General features: G+C 37.0%; 1 protein-coding gene and 1 long non-coding RNA gene across 2 annotated transcripts; both read left to right on the top strand.

Annotated features, from left to right (window-relative positions):
• Positions 1-442: 442 nt before the first annotated feature.
• Positions 443-13,681, top strand: LOC307148180 (uncharacterized protein). The gene is made up of 7 exons (XM_079853534.1): positions 443-1,028; positions 3,795-3,998; positions 5,980-6,974; positions 7,505-7,574; positions 7,730-7,907; positions 11,584-11,749; positions 13,067-13,681. Exons 2-6 carry the CDS (start codon positions 3,806-3,808, stop codon positions 11,741-11,743), a joined length of 1,596 nt encoding a protein of 531 aa, XP_079709660.1. The 5' UTR covers positions 443-1,028; positions 3,795-3,805; the 3' UTR covers positions 11,744-11,749; positions 13,067-13,681.
• Positions 13,682-16,712: 3,031 nt separating this feature from the next.
• On the top strand, positions 16,713-22,127 carry LOC307148362. Its single transcript, XR_013819442.1, has 3 exons — positions 16,713-16,770; positions 21,058-21,372; positions 22,039-22,127. It is a non-coding gene; the product is annotated as an uncharacterized lncRNA (long non-coding RNA).
• The last annotated feature ends 1,141 nt before the right edge of the window (positions 22,128-23,268 follow it).

Below are 23,268 nucleotides of genomic sequence, written 5' to 3'. Positions count from 1 at the left end.
GTTATAAGTTGCAATAGTATATTCACATAATTATGTATATTAATATTAAAATATTAATATAAATATTTTTATACATTGAATAAATATATTCTTAATATTTGTTGTTTTTATTTTTGAGCTTATTTATCTCAATATTAATAACATCTGATTAATTTTTAGTTTTGAACTTGAAACTAAAAATTAAATTGAAAACTCTCAAACTTTCTCTCATTATGTGTCTATTCAGAATGACTTTTATTTATGTGTCTATTCAGAATGACTTTTATTTTGGGTAGGCTATGTCATGTGCATTACTTGCCAAAATTGGGGCTGTCTGGTTAACTCATAAATACGTACCATGGGATTTTTATTTTACAAAAAAATCAGTGTTGTATATTTTTTTCTTTGGAAGCAGGAGAGATAAACGTGCAAGTTTCCAGAGCTGTTTCTGAGCTGCAGGGCGAATAAAGCGCCGGCAGAGTGGGCGGGGTTTACCCAGTCAGTCTAGAAAGTTCTAGAATCTGTGGGAAAAAAAGCGCGAAAGCAGCACTTGCATTTCTGACTCGTCGGACTCGTCAGTGACAGAAAAGCTCCGTTAATTCAAAAATTTACGTTTATTTACACACGCTTTGTCTTGTGGTTGTATTTATCTATTTTTGTTTTCGTCTTTTGTGTTGATTTCTTTCACTTTTTGCTTGAGAGGAATTCAGCGAAAACGTTTAATTCCGTGAGAGCTCCGACGGAGCTCCGACGGAGACGTTTTCACAGCCGTTAATAACAGACTATTATTACACAAATTTACGTTTCATTATACACGGCTTTGTCTTGTGGTTGTATTTATTTTGTTTTCGTCTTTGTGTTGATATCTTTCACTTTTGGCCTGAGAGGAATTCAGCGAAAACGTTTCCGTGAGAGCTCCGACGGAGACGTTTTCACAGCCTTTAACGTTAACGTTAATGTATTTTTCCCCACCCGTGGCCTCTGCCGGAATTTCCATCTTGGAATCGCGGATCCTTCACCAACTGCTTATCGGGACTTCCAGAAAATCAGTAAGTAAATGTACCATCACTAACGTAACTTACTAGGAGCAAAACAAAAATTTCTGTGTCTGTGCCACACCCTTGTAAGGCTGTGGAAAGCCACTTGTCATAAAAATGAATTACTCGTGCAAGCACTGTAATTTCACCACAGCTTCAATTACTGCATTTGTTCGTCATTTGAGCATACACAGAAATCTAGCTAACTTTAGATTTCCATGTGGCGTAGCAAAATGCTTTGCCACTTTTCTGACGCGTGGTGCCGCTCAAAGCCACATGTACCGCTTTCACAAGAAGACAGCTAAACCAGGACTTAAAAGGAAAATTGATGGAGTTGATTTGGCTTGCTCTGTTGAAGGTTGTAACTATGTGGCAGCAAATTTTCCAAGCTTACATGAACATCTTCATTGGCATATTAAAGATGGCACAAAAGTGTCATGCCCTTACATTAATTGTATAAAACATTTCCGTGTCCGTTCAACCTTTGCCTCGCACTTGAATCGGAAACACAAGAATATATCTAGTTCTCCACGTATTAGCCAAAGTTCTACCAGTGCTTGTACTAACATCACCTGTGCCTCCATGTCATCAGACAGTGAACTAGATCACACTTTTGAGACAACCTTTGACGATGATGATGACAACACAAATGATGAAGTGGACACAGATGATTTTATGAACAATCTGGCCATGTTTTATCTCCGAATGCAGGCTAAAATGCTGTTACCAGCCAGTACAATTCAGACCTTAATAGAGGAAATGCAAGAGGTTCACAACACTGGTTTGACTCATCTATTGTCTAGGATGCATGAAGAGTTAACAAATCTGAATGTGCCTGAAAGTGATATTAAGAGGCTCCTTGATAATCTCTCAAAAGATAACCTTCTGAAAATGTGCAACGAAGGAGTGTTTAGAACAGATCAAACCCGTAAAACCTTCTTTAAGAGCAGATTTAGCTATGTTGAGCCAGTCAAGACTTATTTGGGCATTGATGCTAAAGGCAAAGAGAGGTTCTACCAGTATGTGCCCATCAAAGATACAATAAAATCACTCCTCTCTCAGAACTCTGTTAAAGAGCAGTATGCCCAAGCTAAAGTTGACACAGAAACAAATCCTGATGTTCTGGAAGATGTGAGAGATGGTAGAAACTTTAAAGAGAATATACTTTTACGAGATTCACCATCTTCATTGTCTCTCATCTTGTATCAGGATTCTTTTGAAGTTGCGAACCCACTCGGCTCAGGCAGAAAAAAACACAAAATACTGGCCATGTACATGACACTTGCAGAGATTGCACCACACAACAGGTCTTCCATTGATCCAATGCAACTAGTTATGTTGTGCAGAGAGGAGGATTTCCAATTTTTTGGACAAGAAAAAGTGTTCTCCACTTTAGTCAGTGACTTAAAAGAAATGGAGGAAAATGGAATTGAAAATGGTGCTGGGGAGAAAATAAAAGGCTCTGTGATTGCCATTACTGGAGATAATCTGGGGTCACACAGTATTGGCGGGTTTACTGAAAACTTCAGTAAAAGCACACATTTTTGCCGGTACTGTGTCATCGACAGAGTGTCTTTTCAAACAGATCCCTGCAAATCTGGTCCTAAAAGAACCATAGAGAGTTACAGAAACAGTGTGGCAGACCTGGTAGACCAGAAAATGAACAGTGGAGTAAAGTTTGACTCAATTTTCAATCAGTTGAAATATTTTCATGTTTGCCAGCCAGGGCTCCCTCCATGCCTGGGTCATGACCTGTTTGAAGGGGTTGTTTCATTTGATCTTGCTATGTACATTAAGCACTTAGTGACAGTGGGCAAACACTTCACCTATGGTCAACTGAATCGGACTATATCACAGTTCACATACCTAGGCAGTGATGCAAATAACAAGCCATGTGAGGTTAAAACTAATGCGGAGAAGCTGGGTGGACATGCTGCTCAAAACTGGTGCCTCTTACGTCTCTTTCCTATTCTGGTTGGAGACAGAATCAAAAATCCACTTGATGATGAGGTGTGGCAGTTGTGTTTAAAGCTCAGAGAAATTGTGGATTTGATATGTGCACCCAAGATCCATACCAACCAAGTAGCATACCTTAAGATTCTCATTGAGGAATACATCCAACTAAGAACTGCCACATTCCCAGAAAAGACACTTAAACCCAAACACCACTATCTTGTCCATTACCCAGAACTCATTCTTCAGTTTGGTCCCCTCATTAGGTTGTGGACATTGCGCTTTGAAAGCAAGCACTCATATTTTAAGCAGTGTGCAAGGAAACTGCATAACTTTAAAAACCTCTGCAGTACCTTAGCAGAAAGACACCAGTTGCTACAAGCATATTTACATGCTGGTAACTTATTTCCTCCAACTCTGCAAATGGGCCAGCCAAGTAAATTTGATGACCAACTGTACCAGATTGGCATTCAGAGAGCTGTCAGTCTCAAGGGTCTCCACCCAGAACACACTATTGAAACACCCTCTGTCACTTTCAAAGGCACTCTGTACAAAAGAGGCATGACTGTTGTAGTGGACCAAAATGACACAGGGTATCTACTTGGGAAAATACTGTTGATACTGGTAAATGAGGCAAACGTGCATTTTGTTGTCCAGCAGTATCAGTCTGTGCCTGTTGTGGATCTTGGTGTTTATTGCTTACAAAGCAACTCAGAAGCACAGTATCAGTGTTTGACTGTAGAGAAGCTCGCAGATTATTACCCTCTTTCTGTATATAATCAATTTGGTCTTAATCTTGTTGCTCTGCATCATTCTGTGTTTCAGACAAATGAGTGATGGACTCCATTGAGAAGGCAATACAGGCCGTGCTACCACAGCTAGATGAAGCAAAGCTTGAAACTTTAGTCAATGAGTTGGTGAAAGTAGGTGTTGAAGGACCAGATGATCTGCAGTTTATTCAAGAAGATGACATCAAACATCTGCTCACAGCCATTCAGTGCAGAAAAATTATTCATTTCTTGAAAGGAGGTGAGATTATTTGTTTTAATTAACATATATTAGTTGATCCGCTACAATTAATAACTAAATAAATCAGCAATCATTCAATCATAATTTTGTAAATAAAAAAAAAAATAGTAAAAATTCTCTGATTTCAGCTTATTATATGTGGATGTTAGTGTATACCGGCTTGTCCAAGATTCTGTCCCCTTTGGTCAGGCAGGTGACATATTGATAAAACTTGAGGAGTACAGATTGAGGTTTCAGATTGAAATCCCCCGCAGCAATAAATGCCTTCCTGGGTGTGCAGTTTGCTGTTTGCTAATGGCAGCATATAAAGACAAAAAAAAGACAAAAAAAAGGGGAAAAAAGATGGTATATCCGGGAAAAATAAAAACTATTCATGCCTCTGCTATGCTGTATCTGTACTAGTAGAGTTATTCCACGCAAAACTACAGACCCACAGCTTTCCAAAGAGCCCAATCACTTGTTTATAGGCCCAAGTATGTAAGAACAGTGCAATACAGTATAGAAGGACAGTGGTCGCATAGCAATTGAAAATAGCATTTAAGATATTTCCCATATTCCCCCATGCAGATCACATAGTCATGCATTGCATTTGCTCTTTTTTTTTTAAACGCATTGATTTTAATATAGGCCTACACCTGCAATGCGGCTGAAAAAAGCACATCATCAAAAATATTTCAATGTTCACAAGTAAAATAATTTTCTTGTTTGTTCTGACCATCAGTTGACCTCAAATCATCCATCTAGGCCAATTAGTAATTGAGATAAAGCCATGGCAACCATTTTGGAAATTAGCTTTTCCCAAGGTCAGATTTAAATAGATTTTTAGTCTGGTATTTAGTATTTTTTTTATAGTTAGTATATTTGAACTGCACTAGAATCCATAAAAAAAACAAAAACATTTTGTATAAATTTTGTTGGTTTAACCCTATATTGACCCACCTATAAGGACCTGACGGCCACCATTTTTAGGGCCCTATGAAATCCGTTTTATTTTTTCGCAAATTCCGTTTTTTATTTTTTCTAATTCCGTTTTTTTTTTTTTTTTTTTTTTTAGCCCTTTTGGATTTTTAGGATTTGCTTGTTTTCTTTTCACTTCTAAGCAGTATTGACCTTTAGAAATTCACAAACTCACAATTCAGCTATTTTATTTAAACTGTTAATATATTCAGCAAAGCACATTCAAAATTCTCCAAAATTCAGCCAAACCTTCAACAAATCTCTGGCCAAAAATTAAAGATTAAATTAGCCTTTAAATCATTTTTCACTAAGAATGTTTTATAAAAAGATAAACCACATATTTAAGCCTTTTAAATCATTTTTATAAAAAGAATTAGTCAAAAAAGATAAATTACTGACATTTACAAATACAGTGCATATTAGCTTATCTTTTAATATTAAAGGTCCCGTATTATGCCCCTTTTCACAAGATGTAAAATAAGTCTCTGATGTCCCCAGAGTGTGCATGTGAAGTTTCAGCTCAAAATACCCAACAGATCATTTTTTACAGAATGTTTAAATTGTCATTTTTTGGGGCTCAGAAAAACGCTCTGTTTTAGTGTGTGCCCTTTAAATGCAAATGAGCTGCTGCTGGACGACCCAGGGGGCGGAGCTTCATGAGCTCACGCACAGTCTCTCAGGACAATTTCATCTCCCGGAATGATGATAATATCAGAAACTCAGAAGGAAGTAAAAAAAAAAAATCGTTTATTTAATGTCAACAAAATATATGCAAATTCCGTGAGATTCCGCGCGTATAAGAGAATTCCGTTTTCATGTGTAAATTCCGTGATTCCGTCCGCGTTTTCCGCATCACGGAAATCATAGGGCCCTACATTTAGAATTTTTTAAAAAGTTTTAGTTTAAGTACATCTGATACTATTGTAAACCACTAAGAAACCTTTTGTTAGAATTTTTTTTTTTAGGGTCAACCTTTATTTTCACCTGACTATTCTGTGCTTTCACTCATATGTGTGTAATGCAGGTCCTTCCAATCCCCAGCTGAGCCCTTCAACGTCTGAGCCACTGGCAGTTGCCCCTTCCAGCACATGCCCCATATCATCTATCAGTCCCATCTCTGCATGGGTGAACAGTTTTGAGGTGCCATGGAACAAAGTCAGGCCGACTCTTAGAAGAGCAGTAGATGCTGGTGAGAGGCCAGCTCCGGATGACCGCAGACACTTGATAAAAGTCACTGTTGATGCGATGAGAGAGCGTTCCTTGAACCCTACTCGCAGAGAGTGCGTGGTAGTGGCTAAAGCTATAACTCAAAAACATCCAAATAGCTTTTTAGACAAAAATGAAGAGGGGGAGCTAATTGGATGTGGGTATTTCAGCATTATAAATCAGCTCAAAACCAGAGTAGAGTATTTGAATCGAGGCAACACTCTTTCCCGTCTGAGGAAGCACAAACGCACCCAGAGAGATGATGAGGATGGTGATGATGACCAGCCAGCAGTAGCTACATGTGCAAGAATCGACAGTTATGGATGTGTTCGTTGGCAGCCAGAGGACTATCCAGATGGGGAAACATCAGCATCATTGGAGGAAAAGAAGCTTGAAATGATGGATATATTCAGCCGAGAGGGACTCAAGGGCGCTGAGAGAGGAAGGGTAGAAGACCTAATGGCAATCACTTATGCCAAACAGCGGGAATACATCAACACAAAGCCTTCCCCAAGCATTCTGGATGTGGGTAAAGAGTGGCCATTTCTCTTTTCACAGAAGTTTTTATTGACACATTTTACCACTCTCACCAATGTTGAACTATACACAAGACTAAATGAAGATATGGACAAAAAGGGTAAAAGACTCCTGGATTTCTTCAGTAGTCAGATTACAAAGTGGAGGAAAGAAGTAAGAGCTGTTCTGAAGGAAGCCATAAAGAAGGACCGAGAAGGATCTGATGGCCTAGCAGCGATGCTTGTGATGTTGGCACACTTCAAAGAGCAAGAGGAGTCACTTTTTCTCATTGCTGATGTAAGTTCCTTAATTATTTAAATCTTTTATTTGGAGTTTTCAGCAATTAATTGTCACATTTATTGCGGAAGAATCATTTTCCCTGATTAGAGTGAAATATCCCCCCCCCCCCCCTCCCCCAAATTGTTAATGCAGGTTGACAAACCTCCAATTGTTCAAGTAAATACAGGTTTGTGTCAGGTTTATGTTATTGGTGGTTGAGCACTTTTTCCTTGATAGACCTCACCTCACAATATAGCCCACGTGGTGCAAGCTTCTATCTCAATTCTTGGGTAAATACTGGGTAAAGTCACTGTTGTCCACTGTGTGCACAATATTTGAATTAAGAGAAAATTGATGTAGTGTTGTAATTGATAAAGTTATTGTGGTACTTAGTTAATTTTTTATGTGTAAACATGCACAAACCTTCGGAGAAAAACAAAAAAAAGGCTCATTGCTTCCTTATCAACAAATTTCAAAAAGCTTTTTCTATCCTAGAGGTAATATACCGTCTACCTTGTTTCAAGTAACTCTTATCTTTGCTGGCATAGGAGACTACCACTCCCGCAGACGCAGAGGCCCAGCTGTCTCTCCCAATCACTCCAAGGATCATCATGCTCGGTAAGTTTCACATTCAGTGTTAACGAATCCTTTGAATGCATACGTGATATGTATGCTCCCTGCCCTGTTTTTACAATAATTTATGTGGAGAAAATCTTTTATAGAATGTATTGCTATGAAATATAATTTTTGTGATGACTATTGTCTTTACTAAGGAGAGACAATCCTGACTGCCAAAAAATGGATGCTGTCGATCGAGGGGAGGGTCGTAATCCCACCTGGTGCTCACATGGCGGACTTCACCACTGCCTTGGCCGCTCTCTTCGCCTGTTACTATGTATTTAACCTAGAGTATCAGGTGGAAGCCAGCACAACACTGGAGTTTGTTCAGAGGTATTTTTTTATCTTAAATAGTTTGATTGCAGTGTAAAAGCAAATTGACAATTGAAAAGCTGTTCAAAATCATCTTCTCCCTTTAAAATTAGGGTTGTGAACCGACACTGGTCTCACGGTTCGGTTCGATTACGATTATCATGTCATCGATTCAGTTCAATTCGATATCACAATGCATCGCGATGCACTGCATTCTCAATTTAAAAATTTTCTTCAAAAGTGATGTGTGTGCTCGCCTGTTCAAACAGTGACATTCCAGTTGGGAGTAATGCTTGTTTATGCCATTGGATCCCATTGCGCCTGTTGTCAGTGGCTTGCCGCATGATCTAGTCGGCCGCATGATCTAGTCGCCCTTTGAAGAGGAATGGTAATCGAGAAAGTAGACAACCTTGACTAACCAGGGTTCCCGCGGGGTCTTAAAAAGTCTAAATGTCTTAAATTCTGAACTTTAAATTTAAGGCCTTAAAACGTCTTAAAAACAGCCAGATTTTCATCAGCGGTCTTAAATTTCATTTAGTCAGGTCTTAAAAAAGGTTTTACCGTCGTTCATTTCCAGAAACGCTGGCTGCATAAAGTTATTACAAAGTAGCAAAAAAGTATCGAAGTCGCTCGCCAAGAGGCACAGTTCACATATCGCGTCTTTTTCACGCTCAAGTTCATTCAAATGTAGGCGCGCGGTAAGCGCGCTTATAATAGAAGCGACGCACTCGTTTATTTCCAGGCGCAGCGACATGAAAAAAGACATGAAGGATGCGGGTGCACCCAAACACTACGGGTGTTTTTCTCTTATCCGTAAATAAATCTTGTAACAGAGCTACAGCAAGCGTTTTTCGGCGGTGGAAATCCATTAGCCACTAAAACTTTTTTGTCATTGTGGAGTTGCATAGCAACGACAGACGCCACGGGAAAATCGGACCGAATTTTACTATTAATAATAAAAGATAAGCTAAAGTGTATTGTAAATGTCACTAAATAATTTTTTTATAAAAAGAATGAGTCAAAAAAGATAAATTAAAGTCTGAAATATGTGAGGTTTATCTTTTTATAAAAACCTTTTTTGTCAACTTAATTTGAACTTGTACATGTTAGTATATAACATGTTGCAAGACACTTTTAAAATTTGGCTATCATTTTTAATCGTATTATTTTAATGTTTATGTTAGTGCGTATTGATGCTAATTTTATTTGTTATTTGCTGTTTTTCAACATAAAACTTGGTGAATTGATTTCATTGTGTACAGGGTACCCGCGGGGTCTTAAAAGCATTGAAAAAGTCTTAAATTTGATAATCTCAAATTAAGGCCTTAAAAGCCTTGAATTTTGTATACAAAGTCTTGGATTTCGTTACAAAGGTCTTACATTTTTTTTGCCTTTTCTATGATTAAGTTCATACTGTAACAAAATTAACTGTTACTAATGTAGCGTAACGTTGAGTAAACCTCGCGCTCCACATCATAGAAGAACGCGCGAAAGCGTGCGCACCCGTTACGATGGTTACTAATCAGAGCTTTTCTTTTAAAAGAACATGTTTTCTACCCGGTCTTTTCAGTAGTATCTGGCCACAACCATCCACGCGCGCGCTCTACATTGTTGAAGAAGCGCGGATGATCTGAAAACTCAGACATGCTGGAGTTCAGCGATCTTCATTTGAGAAGATCTGTCACGCGCCGCTTGTGTTCTGTCATGAGCCGCTTGCGCTGTTTGTGCGACTAAATCTGCGATCAAAATGCAGGCTGATATACAGCAGTGTTTTTAATGTTGATCATTATGCGAGCAAGAATGCAATGTTTCCCGACTATCCACACGATTTCAAATGTGACATTGATTTTATACAACCGTAAAAAAAAGAAAAAGAAAAAAAAAAAGGGTAACATTAAGTGATGTACTACATTTTAAACAGTATTGTCAGGCTTATTGCTCCATTTTGCAACAAAATCTGTGGCTTTGACAAAGACAGTGAGTTACCGCCACCTACTGGCGATTTTAATATCATATTTATTAATATTAAACGTTTTTTAACATTGCATATTTATTGAACATTGTTTTATTTAAAGCGTTATTTATTTTTTAAAGGTATTATAAAGGTGAAAAATGAAATGGAAAAATCGATTAAATGGGGCAAATATTGAGAGAAAAATTGGAGAACTAAGGAAAAGGGATATGTAGAATTGCACAAGTGCTACTGCTAAAGAGTGCAATGTCAATACAGCCTGTTAGCTTAATTTTAATTTCTCATAAGCTTAATTGAATTGGCCTAGAGAGAATAATTATGACATTTTCTGACTAAAGACTAGTAGTCAGATAAAATAGCTACCAAAATTAAAAACTGCAAGTAAAAGTAATGACTAAAAGTTTGACAGAATGACTCAAATGTGACTAAGACCAATAAGCATTTTCGTCTGAAGATGAAGACTAAAACTAAATCAAAAATGGCTGCCAAAATTAACATTGGCCTACACAGGTGCGCGCTACAATACTGCTGCGTATGTATTAAATATGACTGATAATTTAAATAAAATGTTTTATTTAATTCAAGTAGTCTACTTGTACATAATTATTTTTTAGGGTTTAAAATGTATACAGGTCAAGGTCAAGGTCAAGTTTATTTCTATAGCACCTTAAAACAACATGAATGTTGACCAAAGTGCTTCACAATCTCAACACAGATGCACATACAGTTAAAACATAGCATATCAAATAATTCAAACCAAAAACACATAAAAGATAAAAATAAGGGTAAGGACAAAAGCCTAGTAACGGCACAAAAAAGTGCAATTACATGACCATTTCAAAAATGCATACAGCTTTTCGACGCATTTTAATAAGCTTGTGCAAAGAGGTACGTTTTAATCGATGTTTTAAAAACTTTTAATGTAGGGGAAGCTCTAATTGATAGTGGAAGTGTATTCCATAGTTTTGGAGCGTAAACTGAGAAAGACCTATCACCCTTTGTTTTCAGACGGGTTTTTGGAACGTTTAATACAGATTTGACATTTTCCCCTCATACTTCTTTCGGAATTGGTACGAAGTTGGCATTGGATTTCATTTGAAATGGTATTAAAAAGGTCTTAAAAAGCCTTGAATTTAAGCTGGAGGATCCTGGGGGTACCCTGTGTGTAGTATTAGTACTTTTGAACAGGATTCTGTGATAACAGTGATAATTTTTGGCACTATAATAATTAAGTGAAATGTTCATGCCATTTCATCTCAAGTTATGATCAACTATGATCAACTAAAATCATCTAATTATGTGTTTTTTTACATTAGGCCTAGCCTATAATATGTAAAGTACAATTTTCTATAAAAAAAAATTATATCTGATTCTGTTCTTTTCTCTGACACGCGTTGTTGGGTCTGGAAGGTTACTAATGTGATAGCTTTATCTGTAAATTAAGTTAATGCTTTTTCAATTACTGAATTCATTGAAATAAAATGAATTCTTTGATTTTAATATTTTTTGGCAATGCGTCGTGTAGGTCTTAAATTTCAATCTTTATGGTCTTAAAATGTCTTAAAAAACTGAAACCTGCAGGAACCCTGCTAACTCCTGTTGAGATGTGAAATGCCTCTGTCTGCTAGTCTTTATGTATGATTCTACATTGCTCACTGCACTTACAGTTATTCATTAATGTGTACATATTGTCCTTTCCCCTAACTCCTATACTCATGTTCATAGGTTTTTAGTCAGGATTAATCCTGACTCCAACAAGTGCACTGCCAAGGAGCAGATGAGCAAGACAACTGGGAGAGTGGTGAAGCGGAAGACTTCATACATGAACCCCCATGTAATCTCCTTCATCAGGGACTTCACAGAGTTCTATTTGCTAACTGACTAGATACAGGTGAGGTTCTGATAATAGCTTTAATAATAATTATAATGTAATTAATAATATAGGTATATGTGGGTATGATATAATTAATCATAATTTGATAATAATAATAATTATTAGGGATGCACCGATACCGGTATCGATATCGGGCCGATACTGAGCTCAATGTACTTGTACTCGTAAAAATGATTTGTGTACTCCGATACCAACAACCGATACCAACAACTGATACCAGGCGTCATTTTTTGTCATAATCGTTCAGTCCTACTTATTAAAATAAAATGTGAATGCATTTGACATTAATTGTTGTTTACTTGTTTGTTTATATCCATAATTAATTGATACATGATTCCCTTACAATAATTTTTGGCTAAAAAGTCACTGAATCGATTTCAAGTCACTGAATCGTTTCGGATCGTATCGTTCTAAATGAACCAATATCGTCCTTGAATCGTATCGACAACCACGAATCGCAAATTGAATCGTTGTTAAAACGAATCGTTGCACCCCTAGTTAACATTAACTATTAATAAACTGCACTTCTGCAGCATTTATTAATCTTAACCCTCTGGGGTCTGAGGTGTTTTCTGGGCCTTGGAGGTGTTCTGACATGCTCTGACATTTGTGCTTATTTCTGTTACTTGTGACATTTTCATGGCTAAAGTCTAATTACACTGTATTCAGCACAAACTCTGCTACAATAATATATCTATAAACATAGATAGCATCGGTGGTGTTAGTACTTGCCATTGGTCTATCGGTCTGCCCTGTACTACAGCCTGAAAAGTTTAACATTGACGGAATGGCCTCAGGTTTAGCCTAACCCTCACCAGTGAACCGGTTGTATTGAAAGTACAACTCTCTAAATAGTCTGTCGCTAAAAAAATGCTCACTACGGACTCGAAATCCAGGGGCTGCATGCAATGGCTGCTCTGCTAGTGTTGGTTAGCAACGGAGTAGCTTACCATTCCAGTGACGTTGCCGAATGTTGAAATCCAACATGGCGGCGCCCGTGTAACAACAACAACATTTTCAACATACCATTTTATCCTTTTTAACAAATTCTGCCACTTTAAAAATTGTACCAATGAGAATAAATAAAATACATCTGTTATATCACCTTTACTCAAAATTCCAGTTCAGTTCAATTTAATGTTAATTTTACCATTTACTAGTAGTAGTTTTTAAATAAAAAGTTGTATTTGTTAAAAGAACACACCACTTTTTTTTGGAAATAGGCTCATTTTACAACTCCCCCAGAGTTAAACAGTTGAGTTTTACCGTTTTCGAAACCATTCAGCCGATCTAATGTGTTTTCTTTAATTTCAGGGCTCCAACTGGGATTCTAGGTCTCCAAGGTCAGGGCATGCAAGAGGTCATAGACCTTTGTCAAGTGGCAGGGGAAGTTTAATTTCCTTTCTGTTTCAAATGTTCATGCAAATGTTAAATATTTAATTTTTTAATGTTCAATGTTTTATTTTATTTCAATATTGCCATAGTGTTATTTATTGCTCTTTAGAATGTGGTAATAATCAGTTATTTGCACGGCTTCAAAGTAGTTACATGTTTTGACCGTATTGTATCAATTTGCATTATTGTTCTGTCATAGCAACCTGTCATGCGGAACTAATGAATAAACTAGTAACAGTTTGATCTGTAACTTTACAAAACTTGTAATGAAATACCTCGTTTTGTAAAAATTTTCTTCTGTCGTAACTTAAATTTAGCAACAGTAGAATAAGCGGGATAATAGACTTCACGCCATTAGACTATCCAAAGTTAACACACTCCGCTGGGCGTTGTGGCTGCATTACAAACATGGAATGTGTGTTAATTTTGGATGGTATAATGGCATGTTGTCCAATGTCCATTATCCCTTTATGTTGTACCTGTTTTGTCATTCCTGTTCACCAAATGTTTTTAAATAAATAACTATTAACAATTTTCTTATTGTCTGCAGTTGATTGCAATATAGAATATGGGTGATTCTTTTAATGATGGCTAATATTAAATCAGTGATACAGTATTTAAATTCTACAGTGAGAAACTGAATTTACAGTGATTAACTGTTATCTCCTGACCGCATACAGACGCATTTATTTTTTTCTTCTACAGTAAAACAATCAATACTGTAAATACAACTAAAATCACAGTGTTTAATTGTTTTTTATTTTACAGTGAATACACAAAATACTGTAAATGGAAGTACAGTACCCTTACTGTAAAACGTATTCACAGTAACTTACTGGCAACAATTAGCCAGTAAGTTACTGTAAAAACAACTAAAATCACAGTATTTAATTGTTTTTGATTTCACAGTGTATACATAAAATACTGTAAATGGAAGTACAGTACCCTTACTGTAAAAAGTATTCACAGTAACTTACTGGCTAATTGTTGCCAGTAAGTTACTGTAAATTTTACGGTAAATTTTTTACAGTGTTGAACAACACAAAAAAAAAAGAGGAAGATGTGATTGAAATTAGAGATATGACATGTATAAGGATGAAAGCCTGTCAGTTACATTCCGTTATATTTTGGGCTGAGAAAAATCACATTGGCAATATGTTGGAAATGTCTGAGTTCTCTTTTGAAAACACAAAGCTTAATAATACACTCAGACACAAAGTAGTGCTTCTTTCTTTCCCTCCCTCTTACCCTCTCTATTTTCTGTTTCACATACCCTTTTCGTCACATTTCCCCATACAGACGCGCGCATGCACATAATGAGAACTCGTTTTAATGTGTTTATGGAATGTAAAGCCTTTCATTTTCTAAATCCTGTCTCTTAACCATTATCTCTCATTGTAACACATAAGGGCGGAGACAGGAGATATTGTGTGTGGGCGTACAACAGGCTTCTATGCGCAATCCTCACACAGAAAAACGAGAAAGAATGGTGAAGTGAAATTAATCCAAAAAAGGTAGAGTCTCCAGCGGAAGGAAAGAGAGGACATTAATGCAGACATTGCTTGTAGACAGAAGGACACTCTCTACCACAGATCGTGATAATTATGAGAGAGAGGGAGTGCAGGAGGGAGGATGAAATTGCTTGATTAAGAAAGAGAGTGAGAAAAAGAGAGGGAATGGGGGGGAGGGGGGGTAAATATTCAACTAACCGTTTCATTTTCCTTCCTAGAAAATCGAACAGTATAAGATTTGTGCAGATGTGGTCAGACGCATGACTCCCTGTAATAACAAAAGAACAAATTCATCACTTTCTTTGTTCATCTTCATCCATATAATCTTTAGATTTGAAACTGAAATAAATCTGATCATATTTTTGCCCACCTGCTGACAGCAATCTCCAAAGGGAGGCACATTATATATGTAGATTAAGATTAGCATGCATTTTGGCTTTAACGGCAAAGGACAAAATAGAATTTGCTTTCATGAGGCCTGATTTAATACGCCGCTCTGCATGAAATTCATTATAGAATCTCATTGGATGGACACATATTGAATAGACGCATTATATCACTAGTGTAAACCTCTTAGGTTACACTTTGTGGGTATATATTTGTCCTGGAAAGCAAAAGCAATGGCCCCTAATCCAAATCACTTGACATCTCTTTTACCAAGACTTTACTATGCCACTTAATCCGTTCGGGAAAGCGCAGCTTGCTTTATGCTATCCAGCTCAAACATATATGTAAGCTACAGAGCTAAATGGGAGCAATGGCAGGCCGAGTGGGTTGTGAGCTGAATTAATGAAGCTCAGGTTGGAGCTTCATCGTCCTATGCTTTCCCACCTTTCACAGACGCTACCAGGGGAATCAATTTGAACAAATACAGAACATATTGTGGCTGGGTTCATTGCAGCGTTAATTAATGTAGCAGACGCTAAAGAAACTCTTGAGTACAGCGAGTCCCAATTATCCAGGGAGCAGCCAGGAGCTGATTTGCCATTTGTTATATTAAGTATTTGGAATTAGTGGAGTCCAGGTATAATTAAAAATTGTGGCACTTTCACCTGCAACATGAGGAAACTTGTTAATTCCCAACTTTTCTCCCCTTTCCCCCATGATTTAACAGATGGTGAGAAAGGAAAAAGGGTAAGCTACTGAGTGAGGGGGAAAAAACATGTTGCTGTCTAATGTAAAGCTTAAAAAAGCACATTTTGGCACCACTATTCGGATTGAAGTGAATGAAATGACAACGATTTTTTTTATGTTGTGTATTTTATCAAGGTTTATCGTGTCAGTTAGAATTAACCAATCACATATCTTGTTTCTCGCTCGAAGGTTTGTTGGCGCAATGAGCTTTTCCTCCCCACTTTCGCTGTTTGTTTGTTTGTTTGGAGTCCGCCTTCACTTTATGTACCAATACAACAAAACACGGAGGTGAAAAACAAAATAGTAATCATTTCGATCAACACGTCGCAGGACTTCTTCCTTAAACGTCTAGGGCGGAAACTGAATTGTATGCATTGAGGGAAATGCATGCAAGGCAAGCTACAACATCGAATCACAATATTTCTGATGTCTGCTCAGCCTGCGCTCGCGCGTAGGTGTGTGTGTGTGTGCACGCGCGCTTCCATTGGCCCGGGAATGGCGTCAGTAGGAAGCCGAATTCATTTGAGCAAGTGTGTGCACGGTGACGTGGGGGCTCACTGTGAATCATAGGGTTGACATGGAAGACTTCAGTCACAGGTCATTTAGCACAGTGGGATTTCTGTTCCAGCACAGCACACACACAAATGCTGCTGTAAATACACCGTGCTTCGCATCAAAATTTCTGTACATTTTTGCCTTCTCAAAAAGTGTGATTTTAAAGCATCTTACCAGAAGTAGAATCTTAATCTTACATTTAAACTACACGCAGGCAGCTGTTCAAAAAAAAAAAAAAAAAAAAAAATTTGTGGGATATCATGGAAAACAAGCAGTGTTGTTTTCTAATGTGGACAAACAAGTGTCCATCAAATCACACTTTGTTTCGGAGCGCTCAGACAACAGTTTAAAATCCGCAAATAGGGCGCGCGCACGGCAGCGACTGTTAGCGCGATGAAGACAACAAGCGAGACAAACAATGAGGTAAGATGTGCCACTGCCAAACAACACAGGATAGGATCAACAGCACATCTCGACAGAGACCAACCGTATGGTTGGTGTATGTGTGCGATCATCTTCACAGCTGTTACCTTGCAGTCCAGGATGTTTTATGATGTTGCTATGGTGATTGTTCCTTTGACATTCCCTGAAAGGTCTTTTCTATAACATAATTATGCTGGCTTGAGAATTGTGTTATTATTCTGAGACACTATACAATATCTCCTCCTAGATTTTTAAAGTTACACTAACATCGAGTCGCACCTTCAGACGATTCTCACGGGGTGTGCTATATCTTTTCTAACTGATTGAATTTACGGTTTTCATAAAAACAGCCGATAAAAACTCACAAAAAAAATCTCAGACTTATATTGATTAAATGTAAGTTACAAATGAGCCAAGACTGTTCAAGCTAACTAACGTTAGTGTCAAGATCTAAACAGACACACTAGGCCTTTTATCTGCTTAAGTTGCTCTCGCTGTCTTTTTCTATCCATCCATCTAACTTATAGTAACGTACTTTTTAAACTTTAATCAAAGTCTGTTTACAAACTTTACTCATCTAGTTACCTATAAATGTCAGTAAATCAACAAAATACACACTTGACAGCCGAGGACAGAGCTGTGATGCTTCAGGTAAGTTAACTTATCATGCGCTAACGTTAGGCCTGTTGTGATTGTTTTTTTAGGCCTGTTATGAAGTAACGTCACCTAGTAACGTTAAGCCTAGTACAAAATAATTGTCAATTTCTAATGAGTAATTTATCCTTAAATTAACCGGAGTGCGAAATCTAAGTTGCATGTCACGCTGTTTATACAAGACAAAAGTCAAGGTTATATTTTATATCTTTTAACAGCACGTTCACAAACCTTTTCCCATAGCGATCAAACTTAAATTAGCAATTCCCGTCCTTCTCTGCTCTTTTAAACTTATCTTTCATTTTCCACGTCTGTATTCGTTGCCCTCCGGCCACTGAGTTGCCATTTTGGTGATATAATAAGGGCTAAGAAAATAACAAAACCCCCGATAAGATGTTATGCTGAGTTGCTTTGAGGGCAGCACTAAAATTCCCCTCAGACGAAGTTTGTTCTGAATTAGCCTCGCACGCCACATCGGTGTGTTTAAGTTGTTTATTTGTCGAAAACTAGGCTACCTATGCAGTCACAGCCTAATTGACTAGTGAGTTTTGCCTTATGTAAAATCAGATTTAATCCAAATGCCTTTTCTAATAGGCATGTTAACAACACAAGATATTAGTAAGCAGTAGCACAAACAAGTCATATTAATGAGCGAAAAATATTTTGATGATACATTAATGTGTCAAGAGCTGTGGTTTCAAAAGGAATGTGTATAATTAGGTTTTTCCTGCAGAACAGACTGAAGTCAAGACTGAGCTCTTGTTAAAGGCTTTAACATGAAACTTTATGGAGCACTGCCATCTACAGGCCAGATGAGGCAAAGCATGATTTACTTAATACTGCCTCAAGGTTGTCTTAATAAATAAAAGGGCATTGAATAAAACTACATTATTCATTCAATTATTATTATTATATTGCGCCGATTTGACTCTGTTGATATTTGTGAAATTTTATGATGCTATATATATTTTTAATGAAACTTGTAGGTGTCGCATGGAGTAACTACATCACATTACATTTAGAATTATTATTTTTTAATGTATTTTGTTATTAAATTATACTTTAATTTAGTCAAAGTGCGCACATTTTGAACTGCATTTAAAAAAAAAAAATTGTGACATTTTGCGATACATTTTTTTATCGCAAAATAAAAATAAACTTAATTTGAATGGAGTAAAAAGAGCTCAAATTTGTTATCCACCTATTCAAAATGTGCTTATGAGTGGTATAATGTAAAGCTGTTGTGCATGCAGATCAGATATGAGGAAGGTAGCCACACTTACGACCACACTGTTTGCTAGGGGGCGCTGTGTACCTAATCTTGCTTTTTATATATATCTATTCTTTATTTCAGAGATGGATGCTTTGATTTGACATCTGATCTTGACTCTTTTGGACACTGAAAATGTATAATTATGATAGATTTAAAGTATTATGAATATGGTGCATTAGTGTTCAAACCCTCACATTTATAAGCATGCAATTTCTTTCTAAATTTCTAGACCTCTTTTATCCAGAGGTCTGATCCCCTGTTCACACTCATAGTTCACAGATGAAGAACAATCAATATCTGCAAATTCAAATGAGAACAGTAATTCGCACAAGGGCATGTATACATTGAAAAAAATCACAAGTGAAAATCATTACATCACAACAATTTACGGGTGGATATTCAAAAGTGCTGGATGAGAGGCGGGCGCTTCGATATGTATGCCTATAAGAGGAAAAACTATTTGTACGTGTGAACCGCCCTTGGGATCCCTTCCAGACACCAAATGAAATTGCGTGACTGAGGTGTGCAGGATGAATGGATGGGGATAAAGTGGTCATCAAAGAAGCAAATGCCCAGTAGTTATAGGATTTGCCCTCTTGGCTCAAGCTTTTGTGAGAAAGTAAATTAGCTTAATGGTCAGATATTACCTACTGGAAAGTGGACTGTGGTTTGCCACAGTTCACTGTGGTGGATCCAATTAGATGCTGATGACCTTTGACCTATATTTAGTCTTTAATTCGTGTTTGGATTGGTTGAACCTGTTTGTTTCTGTCTGACTCAAACAAATGATCAGGGATTACGGTAATGAGCGATGACCTGCTAACTCCATGCGATCAGCTTACATATAAATCTGTTCCAAGATAATCCATAAATCTTTCAAGTACACTAATTTATGACAAATGCTTAATTGAGTGCATTGGTATAAGCTAAGGAGTTCATGTTTGCAGCAATCATGAAGTAATCCACACTCTATTTGTAAATATTGTGGCCTTTGTATGTGATAGCCTGTTGACTTCAAAGTATTGGTGCAAACACAGCTACTGTAAGGATGTGTATTGTGGCATGTCACTACAGCACCTAATACAGCACTTGTGAGTGATAGAATGTGTCAAAGGCCGGTCCACCTTGGGACAGTGGTTTCCAGCCATTCCTGGGTATAGTAGCCAGACAGTGTCATTACATAAGAAATGGAAAAACGTGGTGTCAAAACCCCTCTAAAAGATTTTACATCCATGCCCATCTATAAAATCAAATGTATATGTTTAAATAAAGCAATGCGTATAATAAAATGTGCCCTTGCCCACACTGCAAAAACATTTTTTGTCATGTTTTCCAGTTAAAAATTATAATAAAATAAAATTGAATAAAAAACTAATAATATATATATTTTATTAAAACATCCTCTAAACAAACTAGGTACATGTTACATTTTCTGAGAAAAGGTAAGTAAATGCAAAATATATATATACTCTGAAAAAAGTCTTATGCAGTGTTGCTTCTCAACTTTTTTATTTATTTAGAAGAGGATTTTCACTGGAAAACAAACAAAAAAGATTTTTTAAGAAGATAAGTTACTTTTACTGGAATTTTTTACACTATAACAAAGTCCAATTTGTAGATTTTAAAACTGATATTTTGACTTAAAAAAATAAAATAATATATATAAATATATATTTAATCTCTGAAACAAGATGCATTTACTTGAGACGCAAAACTGCATAAGTTACTACTTATATTTGTTTTACTGTTTGTATTATAAGTGCATTTTGTCACTGGCATCATTTTTCATGTTTTGGGTATAAACAGTTTGCAGTAAGACAAGATACATCTTACATTTATAATACAATCTATGCAAACAAATCTTATACCTTGTGTAATTTTGCTTCTGTTTTTTTGTAGATTTTTTCTGAAAAAAATCTGGTAACTCTTTAGGGTCCAACTCTCACTATTAACTAGTTGCTTATTAGCATGCATATTACTAGAATATTGGCTTTTTATTAGTACTTATAAAGCACATATTAATGCCTTATTCTGCATGACCATATTCTACATCCCTTAATCCTACCCAATACCTAAATTTAACAACTATTAATAAATAGTAATGAGGAGTTTGAGGCAAAAGTCGTAGTTAATAGTGAGAATTGGAATTGATATATTATAATTATTTTTTTATTTATGCAGTTCATTTAATCTAATACTCTTTAGTCTGTAAATGTGGATTAAAGATTTGAAATGTATACACAAGTGACTATTATTGTTATCAAAGAAAGAAAAAAATCATATTATTGCTCATCAACTGCATAAAGTACATGTCTTCCAGCAGCACACTGTAATCATCTCTCTTCTCTAACTGCTTACAGGATTCACATATGACAAGGTACTGTGATTCAAGCCGACGATCTGAATGAAACATCGGGGTCTGGAGAATGGATGTCTCCTATCATAGGATATAATACATTATGAATCAGGAAACAGATAGTGTCTAATGTCCAATCACACAGACAGTGCCAACACGAGAAGGAAACTTGACTTAGCCAATTGATGTAATAGTGTTTGGATGGCTTATGGCATTGAGCTCTGCCACATGAACTTGAGGCCTAACACGTTGATTCCTCACAACCTGCCGTATGAATATCGTCTGAACGGCAACATAAAAAAACGGAGAGGCAGAGAGGGTGAGTGAAGTGGCAAACAAAAGTCCAGCTGTGAGCCTGTAGAACCAGCGTCTAAATGAAGACGGAAAAGATAGAAAACCAAATGTGTTAGAATACCATAATTTACATTTGAAATGCATCCACAGCATATTACATTCACAAAGCGTTTCATTGAGCCTTCAAATGAGTATTTCTATGGTTTTATTTGTCTGGGTTATTTATTTATTGATGTTTTCCGTCGTCACACTGAATGTCAAATTGTATGGGGCAGGAGCTTAAGCAGTCATGCAACAGCAGGTGGTGATGCTTCTAGGATAGACAAGCTGCGCATATAGACACAAACTGCCAATCAACTGGGGTTTGTATGGTACAGTGAGTGTTGAAACTCGGAGACAGAATCACTCGTTAGACGAGCTCCAAATGTCAAACAGGCCAGACCTAATCTTTTTAACTTTAGGGATGTTGCCCTGTAAGGTTGGATAGGCCTATAATCACAGTTAGAGCTAAATCTGATATTGCTAATCTGAATTTGATTCTTAATTTTCTCCTAATTTGTCTTTACAAAGAAAGGGGGAAAGTCTAGTTATGTTCTTTAAGTTATTTGAGAAATACAGAAATAGGTAGAATCACATGATGCACTGCAGTGTTCCATTCCTATGCTAAAACACATGGCGTTTTTCTTCACAGCACATGACTGGAGTGGGAGTAAAGGGATTACAGGAGTGATTGCTGGTTCCTCATCGCTATGAGGGTGATGTAAGGGGCATTTAACAACCAGATATGTGCAAGTACATACCATTATTACCTGACTGAGTGCACAAATGAAAGGTAAACTGGCTGTTTAGTTGCCTATTCTAGTGTTTTTTTTTCTGACTGATTTTTGTATTTCAGGCATGGTTGTGCAAAATTCAAAAGTCAAGAAATGACTCCCTTTCAGTTCACAAGTTGGAATTTCAATTATATTGGCCGCATCCACAGGAAGTCAAACTGGAATATGAAATGGAGTGTCAGGAAGAGGAATTTACTGAACTGTAGGCTAATTGACAGAAATTCAACACAGACAATGCATTCTGGTACAACATTTTTTTAGGTAAGTCTTTGTCAAGTCTTGGCAAACCTCACTTTTATATTTAAAAATTCATATGACTTTTACTTTATATATTACTTTTACTATGCTATTTAACTTTATGTAAAAGACATTTTTTATTCTACTTCCAAATTGAAATTTGCAGCCTGTTTGCTTCATCAAGTGAAATTCTATTCAAATTCAGGAATGGAATAAGAACTTAAAAGACAATTCCGAATGGCACACAACTTCACATGGCAATAATCTAGAATTTTGCGCTGAATATTTAGCATGCTCATTCGTCAGCATCTTTATTAACCAAGTATGAATGGAAGTGTCAATTAGTTGGTAAAACCTCAGCAAAATCCGCTCAACCCCTGAGGCCATCTATGAACACAGTGTACAAAAGACAATAGCGAAAGTGTGACAGCTTGGTTCTCCGACCAGGTGCACCTATGCTGATCAGCGTGGTTGAGACAACTCTATGTGAAAAATGTGGCCTGGGGGTGTTAAAAACTAAATGGAGACAGAACTGCTCTGTCAAATGAAATCACTAATTATGACTTCCACCAAATCCCTCAGTGCAGGGAACTGACGGCTCCTTTAATGGGACCATTGGCATAATGAGAAAGAGAGAGAGAGTGAGAGAAACTGTCTAAAAGGGGAGTCTAGCGTTGACTGACATCTTTGATGTCGAAACCAATTAGATTGGGCAGAACGGAGTGGACTCGCCGCTCCCCCTTTCCCGAGTTTATTATATTCTGTCACAGACGCAAGGCTCGATTTGTCAATTCGGTATCAGGTTGTGTGTGTGGCTGACGGGAAGGAGGATGTGGAGATTGACAGGGTTT

This window comes from Squalius cephalus (assembly GCF_949319135.1).
Source record: "Squalius cephalus genome assembly, chromosome: 20".
In the NCBI taxonomy this organism is placed as follows: domain Eukaryota; kingdom Metazoa; phylum Chordata; class Actinopteri; order Cypriniformes; family Leuciscidae; genus Squalius; species Squalius cephalus.
The sequence above is the reverse complement of the archived record's forward strand: the minus strand, read 5'-3'. Positions and strand labels throughout refer to the sequence as shown.